The 24,841-nt window shown below is 46.7% G+C and overlaps 1 protein-coding gene across 1 annotated transcript in view; it reads left to right on the forward strand.

Moving 5' to 3' along the window:
• The window catches only part of MDH2 (malate dehydrogenase 2), an 18,518-nt gene extending 6,178 nt beyond the window's left edge, over positions 1-12,340 (forward strand). The window contains exons 3-9 of the mRNA XM_061604858.1: positions 2,142-2,225; positions 4,624-4,733; positions 5,600-5,725; positions 8,032-8,109; positions 9,255-9,354; positions 10,631-10,782; positions 12,025-12,340. Coding sequence (XP_061460842.1) covers positions 2,142-2,225; positions 4,624-4,733; positions 5,600-5,725; positions 8,032-8,109; positions 9,255-9,354; positions 10,631-10,782; positions 12,025-12,156 — 782 coding nt within the window. The 3' untranslated portion in view covers positions 12,157-12,340. The remainder of the gene's footprint in view (positions 1-2,141; positions 2,226-4,623; positions 4,734-5,599; positions 5,726-8,031; positions 8,110-9,254; positions 9,355-10,630; positions 10,783-12,024) is intronic.
• Positions 12,341-24,841: the final 12,501 nt, after the last annotated feature.

The raw sequence follows: 24,841 nt of genomic DNA on the forward strand, positions 1-24,841 counted from the left end.
TTCAAATTTTCAAAACCAAAACAATACAAAAAGAAAAAACACAAATCAATAACTAATACAATTAAAAAAAGAAAAAAATATATAAAAATATTGACTTCCGATTTGTCGTAGTTCAGCTATAAATCTATAATATATAACAAGCCTGTCTCTTAATAGATTATAAAATCACTTTCCTCCAGCGGTTATCTTAATTGGTTTCAAATCTCATTAACATCATATCATTTTATTCTTCCACAAAAAGTCAAAGAGAAGTTTCCAATCCTTGAGATATATGTCCATCAATTTTTTTTCTAGATAAACATGTCAGTTAATCCAACTCATCAAGTCTACTAAGTCCAGTAATTTCAAATCGCTCTTCTTCCATTATCTGTATTGGTTCCATCTTCCATCTTTACGCACCCAATAATCTTGCTGTCATATAATAAGAGTCTAATAGGAATTTCCTTTATCACAGATATTTTCTTGCCATCAATTCCGAATGTATCACTGAAGTATTCGTTGCAAAGCCGCATCTCTGTTCCTCTTTTTTACATGATACACTAGCACGTCTCTTGAAGATTTTTCCATTGACACAAAACAGGGATTAATTCTGTTAACTTTCTCCATTTCAAGTTCCACCAAATCCTTCCAGTCCAGGAATTTTTTTGAACTGATAATATCTTTATCTCCAATCTCTTCAATTCCTTCAGGGACAGCTCTGAGTTCCAAACCGTAATATTTGTCTCCAGGATCCATCACAGCCAGGAAATCCAAATCTTTTTCCATGTCCATATTTAATCCAATCTCCATAGTTTGAACCTTGCCTTTAATTTCTCTTTCATTCTGTTTTGGTTTTCCAGATCTATCTTTATTCTCCTTTCTCATAGGATCCTGAATTTCTTTCAGCTCCTGTCTCATTTCATCAAATTCAATTCTCAACGCTTGACTATTATTTCTCAGTTCTTGTTTTATTGACTTAATCCCATTCATTATTTTCTGAAACATGTCTAAAGATAAAGTCCCTTCTTGTACATCCATGATCTTCTTAATTGTCATTTTTAAAGCCAAAGGAACAAAACTCCTTCAATTTTCAATGTCCCAAGCAAAGAGCAGTTTATTTCTTTATCCAGTTACAAAGGAGTTAATCTTTCAAACCAACTGGCGTCACACTCTAGACAGCCCTTATCTCTTATATGCCCAGAAGTGCAAAAACAGCTTTAGTTCACAGCGTCCAAATAACTAGTAGCAGAAAGAATGAGCAGATTCGTCAAAAAAAAAGTAGATCAGAAAAAATAGTCCCAGACATATATTACACAAAAGTCTTATAAATCAAAAAGATTTTTCTTTTCTCTTCCAATCAGAAACCCCTCATCTGTTGTAATCTTTATAATGCTATTTTCCATGTCCGCTTTTTGCAATAAAAAAAAGATAGGCTATTTTTATTTTCTTCCCCCTTAGTTCCGTGAGTAAAAGAGAAGGAAAGTTTTGACTCACCCAGGTTTTCTTAATTGCTGGTTCTTTGACAAATCTCTTTAGCTGTATAGATAAGAAAGTAATAAGTGTAGACAGGAGAATGCTTGCCTGTTAGTCCGTTTTTCTTTAAAGAAAAAAAAAAACGGGTCACTTATTCAGCTGAGCTAGCTAGAAATCCTCGCTCCGTCCGAGCTGCTGGAAGACCTTCTTTCACAGACAATTCTGACGAATTCCAGTCTCCAACAATCACAACAAAGCTGTGTGGGAAATCTCACGTTTCTTCCTTATCCGGAAGAAATTATCCCCAGTCAAAAAAGACCCTTCTGACTGGATTTAAAACTGAAAAAGTTTCATCCAAGACGGGAGCCCGTCTCAGAGGCTGCACAGGCGGAGGGATCCTCCTGGGAAGTCATTGTTGAAATCTACTTTAAAGGGCGTTATATAGAAATGTTTTAAGTCATAATTGGGAGCTGTGAGCTGACGTCTCTTGATTAACTGGAACACTGCTGTAGGAAGCTACTTTGAAAAATAATAAAATTTTAGGTTCACAATGGCAAATTCTTCATGTCAAATTAAGTGTCCAATAGTCCAAGACTCATTTGTACACGCACAAGATTCAGTATGCTGAATTCATCACTTAATGATCTGCCAGTAGAAAAGTGCAACTGTGCTTGTTTTGTTTTCTTCAGGGTTCCTGGGACCCGAGCAGCTGCCAGACTCTCTGAAGGGCTGTGAAGTTGTCGTGATTCCAGCTGGTGTCCCCAGAAAGCCGGGTAAGTTTTTTAATCTGAGAAATCCTAAAAAGGGTCCCAAGTCGCGTGAGGTTGTTGGACAAGTACATCTGCCCTCTCTTGGTGTCCCTGTCGAGGTTGATCACTATTGTCCCTGAGGCATAGGTCAGGGGTTCTGGGAGAGCGAAGATCTGTTTGTTCTCTACCACTTCATTAGGTCACTGGTCAGAGCAGTTCTTATTTGAGCTTCTGATGGACTCAAAGGGGTGTACATAAGTCTTCGCTTGCAGGCTGTTTAGCGAAGCTGGAATAAATCACGTTAACCTGCCTATTCTTTTTAGTTATTTACAATTATTTATATCCCAGCTTCCAAGGCAGGTTATAGGAAACAGTAAACTAAATTTTAAAAACACAATAGGCAATACCTACAAAAGGTAATTGGGAATCTTCCCAAAGGGCAGTTGAATGGCCTGCGTGCGGAGCAGGCTCATCCTGCAAACTTAAGATGGCTTGTAAGACTTTGTTCCCTCCGTTCGCTCTAGGCTGTTGTCTCTCTCATGGTCCTCCCAAAGAGACTTTAGCCCAATGACTCATCTGTTGTCTTTCCTCTAGCAACCTTCCTTTCATCCTTGATTCTGCGGGAAGGGCTGCAGCTCAGTGGCAGAGCATCCGCTTTGCATGCAGAAGGCCCCTTGTTCAGTCCTCGGGATCTCCAGGCAGAGCTGGGAGGCACCCTTGCCTGGAGTCCTGGAAGACCTCTGCCAGTCAGGGTGCAAACAGTACTGAGCTTGGTGGACCGCCGCTCTGAGGCAGCTTCCTATGTGCTCTTAATCTGCTGCTTTGCCCAACCTTCGCTGGCGGCGAATTCCTTACTAGGGATCTTCTAAACCCCACAGTCCAGGCCTGTAGGGGGGAATGGAAGGGCTGCAGCCTTTGAAGTGTGATGTTCTCAATAGTCACATAGAGGGAGGGGAGGATTCTCGGCTATCAAAGCCTGGAAACCAATGGGTAAATGAGGCTGTTCTTGAAATGTTTCCCCACGGGCTTCCAGGGCTTGACGGCTGTGCCTCCTCTTCCTCCCTCCACGTGACTCCTGCAATTCCTGTGTGTAATGATCACAATGGCTGTGCCATAAACTCTTGGGCTATCTGGCACTTCAGGCTCCCACAGACATGCCTGCTGAGTTCCTACCAGCAAGCGCATCTTTTAATTTAACATAGGAAACCGGACCTTTAGCGTGGTGGCACCAACACTTTGTAATTCCCTCCTCTCAAATATTAGACAGGCCCTATCTCTGTTATCTTTTGGGTGCCTGCTGAAGACCTTCCTCTTTCAACAAGCCTTTCAGGCAGAGAGAGACCTTATCCTGGTCTGTGTCTGTGTTGGAGTTGCTTTTTAAGATGCTTTTGAAGCTAGGTCTTTTTTTTTTTGGAGGGGGAGATGTTTTGCAGTGCTTTTAGTGTTCTTGTTTGCCACCTTGAGCTCCTTCTGGGAGGAAGGGCGGGATATAAATTTAATAAATAATTTTTGGCAAGAGCCCCTGACTTGCTCCTGAACCCTGGGGGAAATCTCAGTGTGAGGCTTTGGGTAGAGTCCCCGCTCTTCTCTCAGCTAGGTTGGCAGGAGACCCTTGACTTCGCACTCAGAGTGGTTCGATGCAACTGAGCTGAACCCGTGACTCTCAACCCGGCTTGGAGTTGGGAAAAGTGGCAGAGACCTCACACCCGCAAGTAACGCTGGATGTCAGATTCCCTTGGCTCACCTCCCAGGCACGACGTGGATGTTGCAGGAGGGGGGCACCGGGGTGAGCGCAGATCCGAGCTGCCTGCCACCGCTACGGAGTGCTGCATCAGCCTGCTCAATTTCCTGCTGCCTCACAGGGCCACTGGGGGCCACATAAGGCTGAACTGGCCAGCCGAAGTGTTGCAGGGCTGTGGGGAGGCGCCTGTTGTTTTTCTTGTGGCAGTTATTTTTGACATCACAGGGCAATGGAAGGGGGTGTCCTTTCTCAGCCCAGGGGCCGCATTTCCTCCCGGGCTGCCTTCTGGAGGCCGCAAGCCAGTGCTTTCTGGGGCTGGAAGCAAAAGTGGGCAGGGCAACGGTTGCAGTGACTCTTACCTTCATACGACAGGCTACAATTCCAGCCATCCACATCTCTGTCTAGAACAAGAGGCAGTGTTGCAGTTCGAGGACTCATTCTAGCCAAGCAAAAGCCTTTGAGGAGGGTGGGTAGCAGGGCTAGAGAGAGGCAAGGCCTAGGGGGAGTCCCAGGGGGCAGAGATAGGGCCTGAGATCCCACCCCATGGTCTATCGTGCCCAGCTGGGGACATAGAAAGCTGCCCATCTTAAGCGCACCCGTGCTGTGATTTCTTCTTACCTGGATGGGGATTGGATAGATAATGGAATGCTGCTGATAAGCTTCTCCCCTCCTGATCTGTAGGCATGACCCGGGATGACCTTTTCAATACGAATGCCACCATTGTTGCCAACTTGGCGGCTGCTTGCGCCCAGCACTGCCCCGAAGCCATCATCTGTGTCATTGCAAATCCGGTAAGCAGAATCCAGGCTCCGGGTCACCCCTCTTTACCTGCGAGGAGGAAATGAGTGTGGAGTGTCTGACAGCAGGCAGGTTGGGAAGGGTGTGTGTGTGTGTGTGTGCACCCATCCATCCTGTTCTCTTCCCTCTCACAAATTCTCTTGCAATAAAAGTGGGAAGCCTGCCAGCCATCTACCGTACGGTGGCCCTTACCTGCCTCTTGAAGGGTGGGTGGGGGAAAAGGTGCAACCGCTTGGCCGTTCTGTACTATCCTGCTCTACCTCACCTGATCCTGGACACTCCTAGCAGCACCTACGTTTTCTGGATTTAATCAAAGGGGTGTGCATGTTGATTTACCCATTTAATGTAGCCTTGATCGCTGTACAGCTGTTTAGTCATGCTAGCTGTGTGGGACTTGCCTGTCCTGAGGCTCTGTGCCACTCAGGTACCAGTTTTTGGGGGCCAACGTTGCTCTCATACCCTGCGTGTGGAGGCATCTAGTTGGCTGCTCTAGGAAATGGGGGCCCTTGATCTGATCCAGCAGGGTTTATCTTTTGACCATAAATGTCAAGATATTTTTTTTAAAAATTAATGCGTTCAGCTTTTTTAATGATAGCTGGTTCAGGGGGGACCCTAAAGGGTTGAGAGCCAGTGTGGTGTAGGGTGTTGAACTGGGGCCTGGGTTCAAATCTTTATTTGACCATGGAGCTCACTGGGCAACCTTGGGCCGGTTGCCAACTCTCAGGCTTAACCTACCTCACAGGGTTGATGTGAGGATAACATGAATAGGGGTAGAGTCATGTGCACCACCTGAGCTCTTTCATGAAAAAGTGGGATAATAAACAAAGGTAGGATACAGTTTCTTTCTCCTTGCTTTCAGGTCAATTCTACCATCCCAATCACGTCCGAGGTTTTTAAGAAGCATGGCGTCTACAACCCCAACAGAATTTTCGGTGTCACAACGCTGGACATTGTCCGAGCAAATACTTTCGTGGCTGAACTGAAGGTACGTTATTGCAGTTGGTGCTTGTACACTTGTCCTGTCTTCTGGTTGCTGTTTGGTCTGGTTTCACTGAAGCATGAAGATTCATGATCCTGGAACTTCCCCACGTCCCTGTTCATGGCACAAGTCGCAATTAGAAAACGGGTTTTTGGCTTGTCATTTTACAAGCCCGAGTCCTCGAGGTGCTTCCGCTCCTACCAGAAATGGAGCAACTGCAGGAAAGCAACCTGCATTCTACTTTCTTATTAATCCAGGATGCAAGGGTACAAACGATGGGGAATTTTTGTAGTTCATTGGACTGGGGGTCCTGGAGAAATTGAGGACGCGGGCTTGCAGCAAAAAGGTAGGCCTTTATTGGATGACAAGCATATGTTTGTTCAGACTCCCTCTTAGTGAGTGGAGAACTGCATCATGGCACTGGTTGCCTGGGGTTTTTTATACATTGCAGGAGAAAGACTTTAACATCTACCAGTCAGGAGTTAGCACATCAGTATGGCACAATATGACACGGGCATTACAGTATTGCACAGGTATTTGCATAGGTTCTGTACTTTCTCCATTGCATGCTAGTGAATTTGGCAACATTCAGTACTTCACGTGAAAGTACACTTTCACAGTGTGCTAAGCACTCCAGCTAATGAGCGAAGCATTTTAGCTACTGCAACTCTTTCTGTGTCTTAGAGATACCGAGATGTTCAGCACAGCGTTCTATGTTATCTGCTAGAGTTGAAGCTGAACATTGGAAGGTTCAGGACAGACAGAAGAGTCCTTTACAAAGCATGTGGAATTAAGCTATGGAATTAAGCCATGGAACTTCTTCCCAGAGAAGGCAGTAATGGTCACCAACTTAAAAGAGGATTAGACAGGTTCATGGAGGAGACGGTTATCAGTGGCTACTAGCCATGATGGCTATGCATTTCTTCCATAGCAAGAGGCAGTATGGTTCTGCGTACCAGTTGTTGGAGACCGCAGGAGGGGAGAGTGCTATTGCACTCAGGTCCTGCTTGCAGGCTTCCCATGGGCGTCTGGCTGGCCACTGTGAGAACAGGATGCTGGACTAGGTGGGCCACTGGCCTGAGCCAGCCGGCTCTTCTTATGTTGCCTTAAAAGTAAGCTAGGTTGATCGCAGCCTTCTTAGCCTCTACAGCATCGCTCCTGGTTTCTGCCTGTTGAGTTGCAAAGCAGAAGGCACCTTGTGATCTCTGCTGCCAGCTAGAGGCTCCCTGTGAAAGGAACGAAGGCCTTTTGTCCTTGGCCAAGGAAAATTGGTCTCTGGCCAGCCACTGCCCGCTTAAGCAAGAATAGCATGCCCTCTCTTCACCTTGGCATGTGGGTGCAGGGGTAATAAATAGACATCCCATGATGTGGTTTTGATTTGGGCTTCGGCTGCACGCCAGAACCTTTCCAGACCTACCCTCCGTGTATTATTAGGCTGCTGTCAGGGCAGGAAGAACCAGGGGCCATAGGTAGGCGCTGTAGCTTGTGCTTGAAGCATTCAGCTGAATTTCCAGAAATCCGGCCTTCCAAGTCTTCGCTCATTGCCCTTTTGCCGCTGGGATGTTGTAATAAACCTGATTTTTTCTTTCAGGGTCGCAGAGTTGGCATTTTCCTTCTTCCCTCACCCCTCAGCTCCTTTGCATTATGTAAATTGAAAAAGATCGACTTAATTCTACACCCTTGCAAAGGTTTTTGTAGTTTAGAATGTTTTGGCAAGGAAAGATGGGCGTGGAAACGAGGAGAGATAGGATGGTAGAGGCACTAGAGCCCCACTTCTCTCACCACACTCTGAAAGGGCCCAAGTTTTGATCTGACCTGCCCCAGTAATTTGAGCTTTTCTCAGTTTCTTGAGGGCCAGGAAGCTCCCCCTCCCCCCCCCAAAAAAATAATAATTATGAATTGAAAGTCAAGATCTTGGGAATATTGGTTCCATCCTTTGGAATCCCATCCTCGTGGTCAGTCTGCAGGTTTATAAAGCATACACAGTCACGCATCAGAGTATTTTCGGTTGGGGAGGTGCGTGTATTTCAGGAATTTGTGTGCGCTCTTTCGATTTAACAGTTCAGTTGAACATCATGTGGCAGATAATTTCCTAAGTGGAGCTGAATGTACCAGTGCTTACTAGTCCTTAAACAGTCACACTGGGTATTGCTGGTCCATTGCTAGGCATGATCCAAAGTACTGGTGCACTTATAAGACGGGCTGGGCTGGGCTGGTTCATATAGCTGGCTGTGGCAAACACAGAGTGCCAATTCCTGCTTCTCCGCGAGCCTTGCCCTGGACTTGTGCTGAAACTTGCCTCTTCCACACAGGGCTTAGATCCAGCGCGTGTGAACGTCCCTGTGATTGGCGGCCATGCAGGAAAGACTATCATCCCCCTGATCTCTCAGGTGCGTGTTGAAGTAGAGCCTTAACGGTCCTGGAGTCGCACAATATTGCTGGACCTGAGGAAGTTGCCCGTGTATGTCTGCAAGAGAAGGGCGCCTCTTGTTGGCATCCCCCATTCTGACTTAGAAAGTGAATTGGCTGAGCCTGCCAGGAGAGGTGGGCTTGAACAGGAAGGAAAATAAAGGGTTTGTGTAACCAGTTGGAAATTAGTCTGAAGGTACTGTTGTCATCGCATGTTGGAGCGGGAGAGGGGAACCTTTTTAGCTGGCTCCACCCCATGGACGGCTGGGCCGGGCTGGGCGACCTGCCTGCCACACAATGTCACGTGATTGTCAGGTGGGTTGTCCCGCCTTCCTGTCAAAATCCCTTGCGCTGAGCTTTCTGCAAGCCGCTTCACGGATTAGCCGGCTGCGGAATTCCCCAGTGGGGTTTTGCATCAGCTTCTACTCCGCTTTCCTCACGTGTTGGCTGTGCTCCTGAATTTCCCACGGGGCAGGCGGGTGTGGTTTGGAGCAAATGGCCTTGCGGGCCAAATTGGGGCCATAGGGCAGAGATCTCCCCACCCCCATTACACAGGTGTATGTATCACATTGGGTTGTGTCCAACTGAGTTCTGCTCTGAGTAGACCCATTGATATTAATGAACTTCAGCTAGTTATGTTATTTAATTTCAGTTGGTCTGTTCTGAGTATGACTCGTGTTGGATTCAACCTTTAATCTTAAAAAATAGTGTTTTGTGTACACTGCTTAATGCAATGTATATTTAATAAAATAAAGATAAAACTGGCCATAACATGTGGATCGAATGTGGATGAGTCGTAAATGGAGGACAGTCAGAGCCCACTGGTGATTTCTCGAAGCGAGGGAGTAGGGCTAAGCAGCTGGAACGTGCATGGCCCATGATGGAGGCAAGCCTTCCCTGAGGAGGTGAAGACTGCCAGCGTGCAGGCTGAGCTTTTTTGCACTGTCCCTGCAGCCTATCCCTGAGCAATGGTGGCCCTCAGTGGGACAATGAGGGCCAGTTTTCTGGGTGCGGAGGGGGAAAGAGTTTCCGGTTTGCTGTTAGAAACTCGGCCGCAAAACTGTAAGACTCCAGTGGAGAGGGAGGCAAGGAGGGCCTTGAAAGATAACCCCCCGTCCTGTTGCAGTGCACGCCCAAAGTGGATTTCCCTCAGGACCAGCTGACAGCCCTCACCGGAAGGATTCAGGAGGCCGGGACGGAGGTTGTCAAGGCGAAAGCAGGCGCAGGTTGGTTGGTTTGCAGAAACCTTCTTTTCCTCCCAGGGGGGGTTTCCACATAGCATCCTTAAGTGGGGAAGCCCTACCGGAGGGATTCTGTGAGTTATGATCTGCCACAAACGCGCCCCCCCTTTTTTTTCCACCCTGCTCCACCTGCCCTTCTGCCAGTGGTGCTTGCTCTCCTTGCCGCCCTGGGCTGCTACTGGGAGGAAGGGCGGCATGTAAATCTAATAAATAGTCTCCTAGGTCTGATGTCTTCCCCCAGCGGAAGCAGGTGAAGGTGCTCTAGCTGAGGCAAGAGGGTGCTTCCCTTCAGCTCTGCAGTCCCCAACCAGCTGTCAGTTGGGATAGTTCTTTCTGGCAGAGACTGGGGAAGCAAGTTCCCTGTAATTTCTCCTCTGGTCTGAGGATAGAGGTCCAGCTGGTCTTTTCCCTTGCCTCGATATTCTTCCTGGGAGGCAGGGGGTGCAACCTTCCAGTGGCCCTTTACCCTTCTCACAAAGCACCTTAAAATGTTTTTAGAAGTGCTGCCTAAAGTAAATCCCAGCTTTAAAAGACACGGTACGGAAGGAAAAAAGGATAGGGAGAGAAGAGGAAAAGGCGCGAACTCAGGCACCGGTTCTTAAAAGTTTTGAAGTCTTGGCTGTAAAGTGGAAAAAAGATTCAGGAAGAGGAGAGGCCAAATAGCAGCTGGTATCTAGCCGAGCTGGTGGGAGTGGCTTCTGCTGGCCCAGCTCTCCTGCTGAAAGCCAACGAGTTCATTATCCTTAATCCAAGGGTGGGGAACTGGGGGCCCTCTTGGTGTTGCTGGGCTACACCTCTCTCATTGCCACCGGCCACGGGGACTGCTGGAGTTGGAGCCCAAGGGAGAATAGTTTGTTGGTGGCAGAGGTGAGATCCAAACGGAGAACCCCTCGATTGTTAGCTCAGTTTGTTAGCCCCCCACCCCTTCACCAGCTTCTACGCAAAGGACTAGAAACGTTGTGCATCTTTTGAAGCAGGGGATGTGCTTGCAGCCTTATACTGTATTCTTTGTGTGGGGGAAAGATGGCGTAGCAGGCCCCAGGGATTCACTACTGGAACATCCCCACATTACTCTTCATCAGGTGTGGGGAACCTTGGAGCCCTCCAGATGTTGCTGAACTGCAACTCCTGGCATCTGTGGCCATTGGCCACAGGTTCCCCACACCTGCTCCTGATGGTGGCTTTGGACTGAGCTGGCTAGGAAAGAGGGTGGTGTATGTGCCTGCAGTTATTTGACTCTCTTTTCCATTTGCCCCACCAGGATCGGCCACGCTGTCTATGGCTTATGCTGGGGCCCGGTTTGTTTTCTCTGTCCTGGACGCGATGAACGGGAAGGAGGGGGTCATCGAGTGCGCATTCGTCCGCTCGGAAGAAACAGAGTGCACGTATTTCTCCACGCCGTTGCTACTTGGGGTACATAGCTTGAGCAACACTTGACTTCCTTTATGTGTAGTCCACCTTCCAGCCACCTCTTTCTGTCCCATTTTTTCGCACGTGTGTCTAACAAAGGGACTGGCGTACATTTGGGGGGGGGGGGAAGAAGGCTCTGGCCTCAGGTTTATAAACTGAAAGGCAAGGCCCTGGGCGGAAGGCGTGTGGTTGAGGGGAGAGATCAGTTTGACAGGGCCAGGACCAAGTGCTAGGTTGTAAATAGACATTGATGCACATTTGGGGCCAGGCTTGGCCAGAGGCACTGGGACCTGTCAAAGTCTTGAGTTGATGGCAAGAGGCCAAAGTGTCCTTCCTTTCAGTGCTGTGGCAGTTCTGTGTTTTAGAAAAACCCTCTCGAGGAAGCTCACAATAGATTATTTTTAAAAAAACTGGTTTATGTACTAACTAATAAACCAATGCGCAGTAAAACAGCAGGACTAAAAGCTGTGTTTAAAAAACTAATTTTGCTATATATGGTGACTCGTCAAAAAAAGGCTTTCCTAAGTGACAAAAGAAGGGGGGAAAGTGAGTTTTAGAAAATGCAAAGAAGGGACTGGCTGGATTTCCCCAGGAAGGGAATTCCGCAGTGTTTGGTCTGCTGCAGGAAAAGCCCTGTCTGTGGCCCTGAGCTAAATGAGTCTGGGGTGTTGTTGTTTTTAAAGGAAGACCAGAGAACGGATAGATTTCCTGGGGGCAAAGAAGGACTTCTGTGTTACCAAGTCCCGGGTAGTGTAGGGCTGCCTTCCCAAATCTGGTGCCCTCCAGATGTTTTATTTATATTTTTTAATAAAAGTATTTATATACCGCCCCCTCACAAAACATCAGGATGGTGTAACAACAACATAAAAACAGTTACAAGCAATACGAAACAATTGTTTGCTACTGGAAAAAATTTTTTTTAAATAGCCGCACAAGCCTTTCGGCACATGTTATGGTCTCCAGCTCCCATCAGCCCCAGTCAGCTTGGCCAGTGGTGATTATGGGAGGTGGAGCCTAACAACAACTGGGAGGGCGCCGGGTTGGGGGAGGCTAGTTTAGGGCTTTAAAGGTCCTTTTAAAATTTTGCTTGGAATACATTGGTAGCTGACAAAGGAGATGTCAGCTGGCTCTCTGCTCAGGGGAGGGCGGGCACTGACTTCCCCAGTGAAAGCAGTGCTCGTCTCCCCCCGTGTTGCCGTCGGTGTGCATTTCGCCTTCCAGCCTCTTTTTCCCCTTTCCCTGCAGAAAAACGGCGTTGAGAAGAACCTGGGGATTGGCAAGATCTCTCCTTTTGAAGAGAAGATGGTGGGGGGAGCCGTTTCAGAGCTGAAAGCCTCCATCAAGAAAGGCGAGGATTTTGCCAAGAGCATGAAGTGAAGAACCGTCGACGACAAAAGAGGAGAACTGCAGCCCCCTTAATTTATTTTAAGGCGCATCATGTCACTTTAAAGGCTTCTGGAGGCAAAGCGTTGAGCGTTGCCCCCAGGCCTTGGTGTTAGCCTGCCCCATAATCTGTCGATCGGAATTCTGTTCCTCAATTAAAACAAAGCCTGTTTATTTATTTCCCCCCCACAGTGTGTTCTCTGGGTAACCAGTGTGTGGGAATCAGTTTGTGTGTGTGGTTACCTGGTCCTGGTCCCTAAAGAGGCACTCCGCGATCAGAGGCCATTTGAGAACCTCTCCAGAAGGGAATGTGTGTGTGTGTGTGTCTCTTTAGGGTTACCACCAAATACCTCTTGGGGCAGATGTGGTGGTGGAGGGGTCATGGGAACAGATGGGTTCTAAGATGGTGTTGGGCCTCTGTGTTGTATCTTCAGCCCTGTAGTAGATGTTGGCCGCACGCTATTCATAATCCCTACCCGTTGGTCATGCCAGCTGAGGCTGAGTGGAGTTGGGGGTGCAGCAGCGTCTGATGGGCCCACAGGTCGTCCCCCCCCCCGCCCTGACTTGAGCAGAATCACAGGAAGAGTTTTTCCTGCATGGTATCTTCAGGATGCAGGCAGGAAGGCTGTGTAGTTTGACTATTTTCCTTCCACGTCCTGCATGTTTCTGACAGGACAGAGGCAAGGCTAAACAGTTTCCCCTTCTGTTAGAGTTGCACATGTGCATAACATGTGGATTAGAGAGCCCATAGAGGTGCAACCACAAGCAGCCTGAAGTGGAATAGTCCAGAAAAGCTTCCTCTCACTCACTCAGCCAAGAATCTTCCCTTAGTGGCTGCCTAGTGATGCAGGGATTGGGATCCAGGGGCCGAATATGGCCTTTCGAGCATCTCTGTCTGGCCCTCAGAGCTCTCCCCAGAGTGCCCCCCTGGCTCTGCTCTGCACCCTCCTTCAGTTATTTTGCTGGTCTGCAAGGGGCCCTTAAAACTGCAGCGATGTTTCCTGCACCTCACCCAAATCTGTTTTGTCTGCTGCCTGCCACCATCTTGCTGATCCTGGAGGATGGACCCGGCCTATTTAACTTCAGAGAGCTCATTCCGCTACTCCAACCCTCTCCCCAGCCACACTTCTTGCTCCTCAGAGAAGCACGGAGAGAGGGACAAGGCAGTCACTTGGGTGGGTGCTCTGGACCTCAAAGACACAGTCTCCTTCGCCGCCACCGTTCCCTAGGCATGGCTGCGTTGAAGAGTGTTGGGCCTTCTGTGTGCTGGAAATGCTTGTTGGCTTCCAGAGGAAGCAAAGATCAGCAGGGGAGAGTTCTGGGTAGGCTGGTGGTATGGTTGACAAAAGAGCTTGCACAGTATTGTGGGTAAGGAACATGGCTTTTGAACCCAGTGATCTTGGATTTGCGTTCAGGTGGGCAGCATACCTGAGATGCCAGTGTGTTTGTGAGTTGGTGGGCGTAAGCGGTGGTGACAGCCCCTTCATTAATCGGGGTGGAGAAACTTATTTTCCCCCCAGTCTGGGGGGTGCTCCTGCATTCACCCATTGGCAACTTTCCAGGGGCTGCATGACAGTGGGGGGCGTGGGTGGGGCAACACACGTGATGCTTTGCATGCATCCATTAAATTGCACTCTGGCTTACAAGCCACAGGTTTCTACACGTGCACACCATCCAAGAGGCAGTGTTGAGAGTTCAAGGGCACATTGCAGTCTGGCAAAATCACTTGGGGAGGATGTGGGGCAGGGCTAGTGGGTGGGGCTGGGGAGCCCAGAGACAGGCTGGCAGCCCATATATGCTGCCCACACCTTGCTTTGTACCACATGCATTTGTAAACATTAATAATGCTAGATTTTCTGTTTTAAAAGTGCATGTTAATGTCTCCTTGGGGCAAAGGTGGGATAGAAATGTGGTGGTGATGATGTCAGCACTAAAATCTTTATATGCAAACCAAAGGTGTGGCCAGGTTTTATGGTGTTACAACATTTGATGTCCCACCTTTCTTCCAAGGACCTGACGTTGGTATCCAAACATGGTTCTGCCACTCTTCATTTTACCCTCGCATCAACCCTGTGAGGTACGTTAGGCTGAGAGACGGTGACTGCCCCAATGTCACCATTGAGCTTCATGGTCAAGCGGGGATTTGAACCCTGGTCTCCCAGGTCCTAGTCTAACACTAACCACTACCTTTAGGGAATTTGCCTTTCCCCCCACTTATTCTTCACCTTAATTGCCACCATTTACACAACAACAAATGGCAGGATTTGGTGCTTTCTGAAGTTGAGGCTGGATTAAGCCAGTGCATGTCTTTTAAAAACCAAATTCTGTTCTTTCTGATGATCTATTTCAGGGGCTTTCAACCTTTTCAGGCCTGCGACCTCTCTTTAACCCAAACATGCATTTGGGGACTTATTTGTATAGGGGTAGTGGTGCTCTTGCAACCCACTTTGCATCAAGTAATGACCTGTTATTGGACCCAAAGCCACTCATTGAAGACCAGTGCTTTCGTTCTAGTAGACTTGACAGATGTATAGAATTTGTATCGCGTTCCAACTGTGGTTCTGCAGTTCAGTTCCTGCAATGGCCAAGAGATGGTGCCAGTGGTTTACCTTTTTTTGCATTTATGACACCAGACAGACACTCCCCAAGGAATATGTAAATGATACCTTTTGTTTTTTTAAATCTGGTATCTTAAAACCCAGAAGCAGATCAGTCTGTGGCTATTCCTGGCTATACTAGGTAGTTCACTTTGGAACTCGATTGATGCTGTGATACTTAATCTGCATCCCATATTACGGCTTCCTCCTCAGTCTCAGTGCCCAGCCCTACCATTCGGCAGAGCGAGGCTTTCTCCCCCCCCCCCCCAGCAAGGAAGGCTAGCTACAGGGCTACATACACTCCCCAAGCTAGCCGGCTGCTCTCGGGTCCTGTGCCTTGCCACTAGTGTTGAAGTAAGATTCAATGGCCAGAACAATCGGTGTTCGTACATGGAGTTGTGTGAGATGCCCTCTTGCCCTTTGCCTCAAGCAGCAGAATGTTTGGGGCTGGACCTGCCAGCTCTGTCAACCGTTCCCCATCAGACCGGATTTCCAGATCCTACCCTGTGCTTCCTGGCTGACATCTGGACATGCACCACTTTGCGGTGGATGCCCTCCTTAAAATCAGCAGCCAAGAGCTGGCCACAGCACTCCAGATGCTGTGCAGAGTAGAGCGGAGCCATTTCTTCCTGTGATCTGGACTCTGTGCCGGTGAATGCAGCCTAAAGATTAGGGGATTAGGTATTTCCGTGGAGAAGACAGATTTACTATGTCCTCCTGATGCCAACAGACTTAACCCAGCTGGAAGTTGCTGGGAACTGTCTCATTCTTGCTGATTGTTGTCGACGTGATGCAGGAAGAAAGGATTGCCAAGTCAAGGGTATTCTTCCCTGCAGCTGCTCACCGGGCACAATAGACTTCTTCGACTGCCATCAATCATGGTTTCCTTTGCTGGCAAGGAACAGTCCCCCCCTGGAGGAGGCTGAGACAAAATCTTAAACATGTGAACAAGATGGAGAACATTAGAAGAGCATTTCCTTTAGGTAGATGTTTGGGAAGGGGCAGGAGAGAAGGACGAACTCAAGGTGAACCACCGTGGCTTTTAAAAACGCTGGGAAAATGGGCTTGACGCTTCCTAGCGTGTATGTATTCTGAGTCAGTTGCTTGCTCTGATAACTGGGCGGTGCGTTCTCTGGTGATGCTGTTTACGAGAAGTAAAGCGTGAAACCCCTCCTGAGATTTTGACTCCGTTTGGAACTGGGCTTTGGAAAGCAAGTCTTTAATTTTTCTAAATTGGGAAATAACTTGTTTTCAAGGCCAGTACTAAATTTAGGCCTCATTGCACTCTGACCATTCATCCCAGGCATAAAGAAAGTGAGAGATGTCATTTCCAGAGCACCTGAGCCCATAGTCCATGAATACTAAACTGGCTGCCAGTTCTCTTCTGGGCCCAGTTCAAGGCGCTAGTGTTTAAAGCCCTAAATGACTCCCAAATATCTGACAGACCACCTCCTTCCCTACAGACCTTCTTGGGTGTTGAGATCAGCAGAGGGGCTCCTTTTCGTAGTTCTGCCATCCTCACAAGCTTGGGGTGGTGGTGGTGGTGGCAGCCTGGGAGAGGGCCTTCTCTGTGGCAGCCCCTAAGCTGTGGAACTCTCTCCCCACCAAGGTGCATCAGGCAACTTTTGGCGAATGCTGAAGATTCACCTTTTTACCCTGGCCTTTGACACTTGAGATTTATCTTTTTAGGAACCATCCTATTTGCTGTGATGTGTAGGTTATTTTAAACAGTTTTAATTATGGGTTTTTAAATTGTCATAACCTGTCCTGGGATCTTTGGGTGAAGGGCGGGTAATAAAGTCTAATAATAACAATAATATAGGTGGTCTTGGGAAACTATATTTCCTGGGGTTCCTGGCACCTGAGATGTTGCTGCTGTGTCCAAGGTACTGATCTCTCTCTCTCTCTCCATGTATATATGTAATTTACAGCAGCCATTCCATCTAAGGATGGGTGAACCTGTCAATTTTGTTTTTGCTCAGTTTCCCAAACTCAGTTCTCTGCATTTCTGGTTTCAGTGTTGCCCTGGAAAGTGTGCAATCGGTAGGTTCAGTTTTAGATGCAAACTGAATCGAATATCTCCCACATCCCTAATTCTGTCACGCTGTACAGGAGAGGGAGAGAGATGGGACCGTGGGACCTCCCTGTCCACTCCTTGAAATCTTTCAATTCCAGCTGCTTGTTAGAGGAATTCTGTAATGAAGAAAAAGCACCTTCTTACCTTTTCCCTCCGGATCCCTTTTCCTTTTGTGTCACTTCTTATAAACTGTCAATTTGAGGACAGGCCCTGTCTTATTATTAAAGGTGTTTTTTCCAGTGTTTTTAGTGCTTTTGTTTGCCACCCTGGGCTTCTGCTGGAGGAAGGGCAGGATATAAATCAAATAAATAAATAAATAAAATTATTAACATTGATAAGCTGCACTGGGAGACTTTCTTTTTGGCTGAAGAGCGAGATAATGCTTTAAACCGTTCAAAAGTTCAACAAAGTGAATTTGTTTCACACACATACGAAATCCTAAATAATAATGAAGGCTCTGAGCCATCAATGCTAAGAACATAAGAAGAGCAGAAGGCTGATTTAATCCAATCAGAGCTTGGAAAAGTTACTTTTTTGAACTACAACTCCCATCAGCCCCACCCAGCATGGCCACTGGATTGGGCTGATGGGAGTTGTAGTTCAAAAAAGTAACTTTTCCAAGCTCTGAATCCAACTTCCTGTCCTCGTAGTGGCCAACCTGATGTCCCAATGGGAAGTCCGCCTCAGTGTTTTCTCCCCTTGTGAGTCCCACCAACTGGTATTCAGAAGCACACTGTCTCTGACTGCCTCTGTGGGATCTGGGATGTTGCTGTTGCTCTGTTTCAGCCATTGGACAGGCAATTTATCTGCAATAAATATCTGGATATTGCTAATAAATATCAGCAGTTTGCTATGGCCTTAATTGAGTTTTGCTATACAGTAATATCTCAGTTAACAAAAACTCCTGAAAGAAGCTCCTTTTAACAAAGTCTTTTTTGGGGTACAGGGTGTGTGTCAGGGGAACACACCAATATAATCGGAATGTGGCTCTTTGTCTACTAGATTGCAGCTGCTGCAGGCAGCTCTCACACGTGGCTGGAAGGGCACTCCTTGCCAGGTGGTAAACAATGCCGTAAACAGACCTTTGGGTGCCGTGGAACTGCAGATGTGTCTGCTCGAGTATAGGGGAGGGTGGCAGAGAGAGACCAAGAGCAGGGTGGTGGCGGTGGCTGCTACTTGCCTGCTTGAGTGTATGGAGAGGTGAACTGTGCTCAAAGCTTTAGATTGCTATAGCAAGATGCTACATGATAAAAGAAAAAAAGCAAGGCAGGCATCCCTGGATGCATTTTTGGAAAAAAACTTCCAAAAAAAGAGTTGTTACTAAAGAAGGAATTGGTGAGGGGAGAGCAGGTCCCCGCTCCATCCAGAGCCCTGCTCCCAATGCTCTTCTCGCTGGACATGGCTGTATGCTGAAGCAGGTCATGTTGTATTTTGGTGACGTCACTGTTTTCGGATGCCGGCTTCAGCCCTCCCCCTCAGAGACCTCGTTTGCGCTTCAAAAGCAGGCTTTCATTTGCCATCTTTTCCAGCAGCGAGCCGCCTTCACAGCAATCCATGCTGCAAACGCATCAAACGGATGCGGCATCAAAACTGGACCGTCGCCTCCCTGCAGGAAGAGTGTGTGCATGTGCATCTGTGTGTGTTGGTGGTGGAAACAAAGGCACAACAACTTTTCTGAACCATAAAAATGAAAGCAGCCAGAATCACAGGACAGCAGAGAGAACCTTGAGAAGGTTCAGGGCCGAAGCCAGCATGAGGACAAAGACGAAGCCTTCTGTGCTTGATTGCTGTCAGAGCCAGCACCTTCCAAAAAGGAATCTATATAATATATATATACAATAACAGATCTCACTGCAGGCAAATTTCACCTAATGAAATTAGGCTTCTATCCAAAGGCCGCAACTTCTGCCCAACACCTGGAGAGCACAATATAGCACAGATGAAATGTGACAAAGCATTTGAAAGGAGATGCAGATTGGCTGAATTTTTTTTATGATGACTCTAAGAACAATGGAGATCCTCTGCTACAGTTTCTGCCACCTAAAACTTGGACACCGAACATTAACAGGAATCCTGCCCTAGAAACCTTTCTCTTATCAATAAACAGAGTCATCAACAACCACACACCAACTCCTGCCCACGACAACCTTTCAAAAGAAGAAACAATAGCCCTAAGGAACCTTCACATGAGAAGGGATATTGTCGTCAAGCCTGCAGATAAGGCTGGTGCTGTTGTGGTACTTAACACTACAGACCAGCCTTTCCCAACCAGTGTGCCTCCAGATGCTGTTGGACCACAACTCCCATCAGCCTCAGCCAGCATTGCCAATGGTCAGGAAAGATGGGAATTGTGGTCCAACAACATCTGGAGGCACACTGGTTGGGAAAGGCTGCTACAGACTATATAGCAGAAGGTCAAAGACAACTAAAGGATGAAACAACATATAGACTTCTTGACAAAGACATCAGCGCATATCTCAATACTTGTATCATTAAATGTAAATGTACTGCCTTCAAGTCAATTCCGACCTATGGCGACCCTGTGAATAGGGTTTTCATGAGGCTGAGAGGCAGTGACTGGACCAAGGTCACCCAGTGAGCTTCATGGCTATGTGGGGATTCGAATCCTGGTCTCCCAGGTCATAGTCCAACACCTTAACTACTACAAAACCTTACAAATAGGAAACTTCTTAAAGAGGAGACTGCTGATCTCCTTGTTAATCCAAATCCCACCCCTGGAAGGTTTTACATGCTGCCTAAAATCCACAAAGCCAACAATCCTGGTCGCCCAATTGTCTCAGGTAACAACGCAGCTACTGAAAAGATTTCTCTGTATATTGACTTAAATTTACAAAACATGGTGCAAAACCTCCCATCATATATCAAAGACACCAAGGACTTCTTGTTTAAGAGTGAGTCTTTAAACAAGCCGTATCAATTCCACAACAATACTATACTAGCTACTTTAGATGTCACATCTCTTTACACCAATATACCACATAATGATGGGATTCAGGCTTTAAATGAGTTCCTTAACACCAGAGATATGAACAATCCTCCAACAGAGGTTCTCACAACTTTAGCTACGCTAGTCCTGACTTGTAACAACTTTGCATTCAATGGAGAACACTACCTGCAACTACAAGGCACAGCTATGGGGACTCGCATGGCTCCATCATATGCGAATCTCTTTATGGGTAAACTGGAACAGGAGATCCTCAAAAAGGCCATCAACAAACCACTTATATGGTGGCGATACATTGACATCTTTATGGTCTGGACAAATGGTAAAGAGAGTTTAGAACAATTTAAAAATTACATCAACTCCATCCATCTATTAAGTTTACATTAATAGTACAAATGACAATCCATATATCCCTTTTCTGGATGTCCTCATCATTGAAAACATCAAAATAGCCATTGATCTCTACAGCAAACCCACTGATGCCCACAGTTATTTAAACTGGAAATCCTGCCTTCCTAAGCATATAAAGGAAAACATTGTGTATAGCTTAGCTCTGAGAATCAAACTTATTTGCAACACTGAAGATAAATACCAGAGAAGGATCAGTGAACTTAAAGAACACCTTCTAAGAGGATATCCTCCACATATTATCGATTGCAACATCCACCGAGCCTCCATTCTGTCCAGAGAAAACCTCCTCCATCATACTAAGGTGTCAAAGAGCAGAGAACAACGGATTCCATTTGTGGTAGATTTCCATCCAGCATCTCCTATCACTGAGCAACCAGGGAGAGCTACCCATTGCTGGCAAACTCTGAACATCTTGCTAGAGCCATCAGCAGGCCTCCTGTTGTAGCATTTTGCCAACCTCCTAATTTGCACAGACTGTTGGTGAGAGCTGTGCTTAAGCCACCTGTCACCAATCCAGGGTCTCATCCTTGTCACTCCAAACGCTGTATCACCTGTGTGTACCTCAGGGAGACAGCCACTTTTACAAGCATTAGGACAGGCAGGACATATTACATTAAGCAGAACATCACCTGCTGGTCTTGCAATATAATTTATGTCATCGAATGCAAAAGACCAGGATGTCATATCCAATACGTAGGAAAGACCACGACTGACCTACTCACACACTTCAGAAACCACAAATTGGCAAACTTAACAAAAAAAGTGGAGCAACCAGTTGCAAAACATTTCAACATGGAGGGTCACAGCCTGTTGGACTTTTCTGTCACAGCGATAGAGATGCCAACAGATCCAGCAACATTGACTAAAAGGGAGAACTTTTGGATATACTGTCTGGACACATTGGCACCACATGGCCTGAACCTGGAGGACAGTACAAACATCACTTAAGCTTCTGCAAAGGAAGCCCCTCTGAGCATTCCATCCTCCAAGCTCTATAACTGCCACCTTGGTAACAGCGTTTGTATGTTAGCAGCTGATGAAGGCGGAAGCTGAAACGTTTTGTTAATGCAATAAAAACCTCTGTTTGGTTAAACACAGTTACGTTCATACATATTATATATAAAGTGAGCCTGAAGGCATGCTCTGATCTGCCCAGGATGCATTTTAATGCACACTTTCCCCTAATATATGCATTTTTGTAAACATTGTTGGGTTGGGGAACAGCACTGCAAAATTCGAATAAGTGTGAATTTCAAAGGATGGCTGTGTTATGGTTCTCGTATTGATTTGGAAAATGCACATTTGGCTTTAAATGTGAACTGAATCGAATTTCTCCCTCACCTGCTGTTCCTCATCTCTGGTGTTCAGAGGGCCTTTTCGGTGGCTGCCCCTAGGCTCTGGAACTCCCTCCTTAGGGAGGCAAGAATGGCCTCCTCTCTGCAGTCCTTCCGCCGACAGCTAAAGACTTTTTTCTTCCGGCAGGCCTTTGGAACTGAAGGCTTTAAGGGTAGTGACTGAAGAGGATGCTGTATGTTATTGTTTTACTTGTATGCTCCTAAACTGAGTTGCAGTATTTTAAGTGTATGTCTAATTGGTTTTAACATCTTAATAGTTTAATCCTGTTTTAATGCCGATTTTATATGTTTATAGGTTCTTAATGATATGCACTTACTTTTATCTGGAAGCCGCCTTGAGTTCCAGTTTGGAAAAGGGGGGGGGTAGCAATAAAGATGGTAATAATAATAAACCTGCCTTTGAACAAAGAGATTCTATTTTAGCTATGTTGGGTAATAGATAGATCTACCTTTAAACACACATTCTCTCGCACACCTCTCTTTCAAGGCCTGTAAAACATTTTGTTCTTGTTCCGCACTAATGCTTTCATTTAAGCTTATGAAAGGGCGTTCCCTTGTTTTGCACAACCTGGCTTTCTATTGTGGTGCGATCTCCATGGTTGTTTGGATTGGAGGCTCGTCTGACAGCATGTGAGATGTACCAAAGCATAGCACTCAAGGTTCCCACCAGCTTCTCGGTGATACTCTGTCTCTTTTATACCGGAAAACAAAGGAAATGCGACCTCTGCCAGTAAATGAAAAGTGAAAAGCCCGAGAAACTCGACAGGTATGATGGGAAGTGATATCTTTGATGGAGGAATGCCATGGAGATTAAAAAGCCGTACATAAACACAATAAATAAAACGTCCCCTGCCGCACATAAAGAACATTTTCGTGCCGAAGGTTGACTGGAGCTGTGTTTACTAAAAAAAAAAAAATTTTTTTTAAAAATGGAGATCTACATTTTAACAAATCTGCACCCAGAAATTCAGAAATCGGTGACCTGTTGTATTGTGGTGGGGGAGAAATTTTAGTGCAAATTTCTCCTAATACGCATGCTTTGTATGCAATTGCGCATGCCATGCTGGACTCAGTGGACTGATGTCCTGACCTGGCATGAGGCAGCAAGGCTCCACAAAACAATAAAAGGTAACAGTGATCCAGGGCAAATTTTTAAAATTCACAGAGGCTGCTAGATCCAGTACTGATAAAGAACAACCCTGCTGCATCAGGGCAGTGGTCTACCTCATCAAACATCCTGCATGCAGCAGAAATCAGCCAGATATATACATGATGCAAACTGAGGAAATGTCCATAATTCATCTTATTTTGCATTCTGCATTGTCCTTGCCATTGATTTTGTAGCGTTTATTCTGGTTTCGCATCTTTACAGGAGACGCAAACAGTGAAGATCCACCCCCCCAACTATTGTCAGTCTTTCTTTCTGGCTTCTGAGATTTCAGAAGGTGTCGCCTATATGAGTGAGAGTCAGAGAGTGCATATCGTTTTCGCAATCTTGAGGTCTAGGTGCTTGCTTTCAAAACAAAGAGAGGACTTCCTGCAGGAACCTCTGAGGAAACAGCTGCACTCTTTTGAGCCTCCCTCTATAGGGAAAGGAATCCACTAGCATTTGGACCTCTAAACTGAACAGAGACTATTTTCAGATGTGCTATGTGTAACCACTCGCCCCTCCATTTTAATTAAACATTAGTCCCACTCGTTATCAGGACTGGATAAGTTATATCCCAGCTCAATCACTGAGATCTGCAGCAGCAGCTTTGATCCCCCAAGTCGGGAGGCTCATTCAACATGACATGAAATCGAGCCTTCGGTGTCATCAGCCCAGTTCTCTGGAGTGTTCTGCCAACAGAGATTCAGCAGGCGCCTTCTGTCTTAACTTTTAAGCGCTTGCCAAAAAACCTTTCTGTTCTGCCAGGCTGATGAGGGCAGTTAAGAAGATGCCCACAACAATCTATTTATAGTGTATTTTTAATGTGCTCTTTTAATTGGATGGTTATTTTAAACATGTTTTGATGTTTTTTAATGACTTTTTAAATAAATAAATGAATATTGCACACAAGAAGCCCTCTTGGACCAGACAGCACGCCAAGACCGGTTTTGTGCAGCAAAGAAGGCAGCCTTCATGCAGCAAAATGTCCTGGAGCCACCAGTGGCAACGAGATGCCATCCTCTACAGGGGTGCTTCTAGACTGCACTTCTCAACCTCTGGGAGGACACGTGTATTGAAGGTGTTCAGCAGGGCGTCTCTAGGAACATACAGTCAGACCATTAAGCCATCTAGCTTAGCATTGTCTACACTGACTGGCAGCAGTCACTGACTGGTTTTCAGGCAGGAGTCTCTCCTGGCCCTACTTGGAGATGCCATCGGGATTTGAACTTGGGACCTTCTGCATGCCAGGTTGGTGCTCTGCCACTGAGCCATGGCCCTTCTCAACGTGGACATCTGCAAGAGGGTCCCTCTCGCTCAAGGTTGTGACAAGAGCGGAGCTGGGAAAAGTTACTTTTGTGAACTATAACTCCCATCAGCCCAGTCCAGTGGCCATGCTGGCTGGGGCTGATGGGAGGTGCAGTTCAAAAAAAGTAACTTTTCCAAGCTCTGGACAAGAGGCTGAATAAACTTGACAACTGCATTGGATAGTGCAAGAACCTGGCTTTTTTCAAGCCAAAGAGACTCAACATCTGGGCCTTCCACATCAAGGTCTTTTGGCTGGTCAGTGACCAAGGATCCAGGGGTTCCCAAATCAATTGAGCACAGCGTTTGCTGTGGATCTTGAGGGAACTGCGGCAGAGAGATGAGGGTGCTCTCTCACAAGTTGTGTTCTGTCGTGTGCTCTTTCTGGACCAATCACAAACCATTACACGGCATCGGAATGCCTTGTACACCTCTTCCTAATCGCTCCATCGGCTGCCTTGCCTCATCCTCTCTGGAATGCTGCAGGCTTGAAGGGTCACCAACCATCTGGGCTTCCAGCCCGTTCTGATCCATTTGAACGAAACAATCTCAACTGTAGATCTGGATAAGCAACCAGAGGTTCACAAATGCACTCAGTCACATTTAATGGCATGTCGCTGGTTGAAACGCTGTTACCTTGGAGGATGAGGTTCAAATCTATAAGTAAACAAACACATTCCTGCTGACTTTCCCCCACCCCACCCTGGCAGCGCAATGACAGGTTTTTAGACGTGGGCATATAAGGCTTTTCTATCAGCCCTTTCTTGTAGCACCAACTCAGCCCACCTCCTTGCCCCTTTGTCTTTGCCCTCACTGAGGTCA

This window comes from Rhineura floridana, chromosome 21, assembly GCF_030035675.1.
Source record: "Rhineura floridana isolate rRhiFlo1 chromosome 21, rRhiFlo1.hap2, whole genome shotgun sequence".
In the NCBI taxonomy this organism is placed as follows: domain Eukaryota; kingdom Metazoa; phylum Chordata; class Lepidosauria; order Squamata; family Rhineuridae; genus Rhineura; species Rhineura floridana.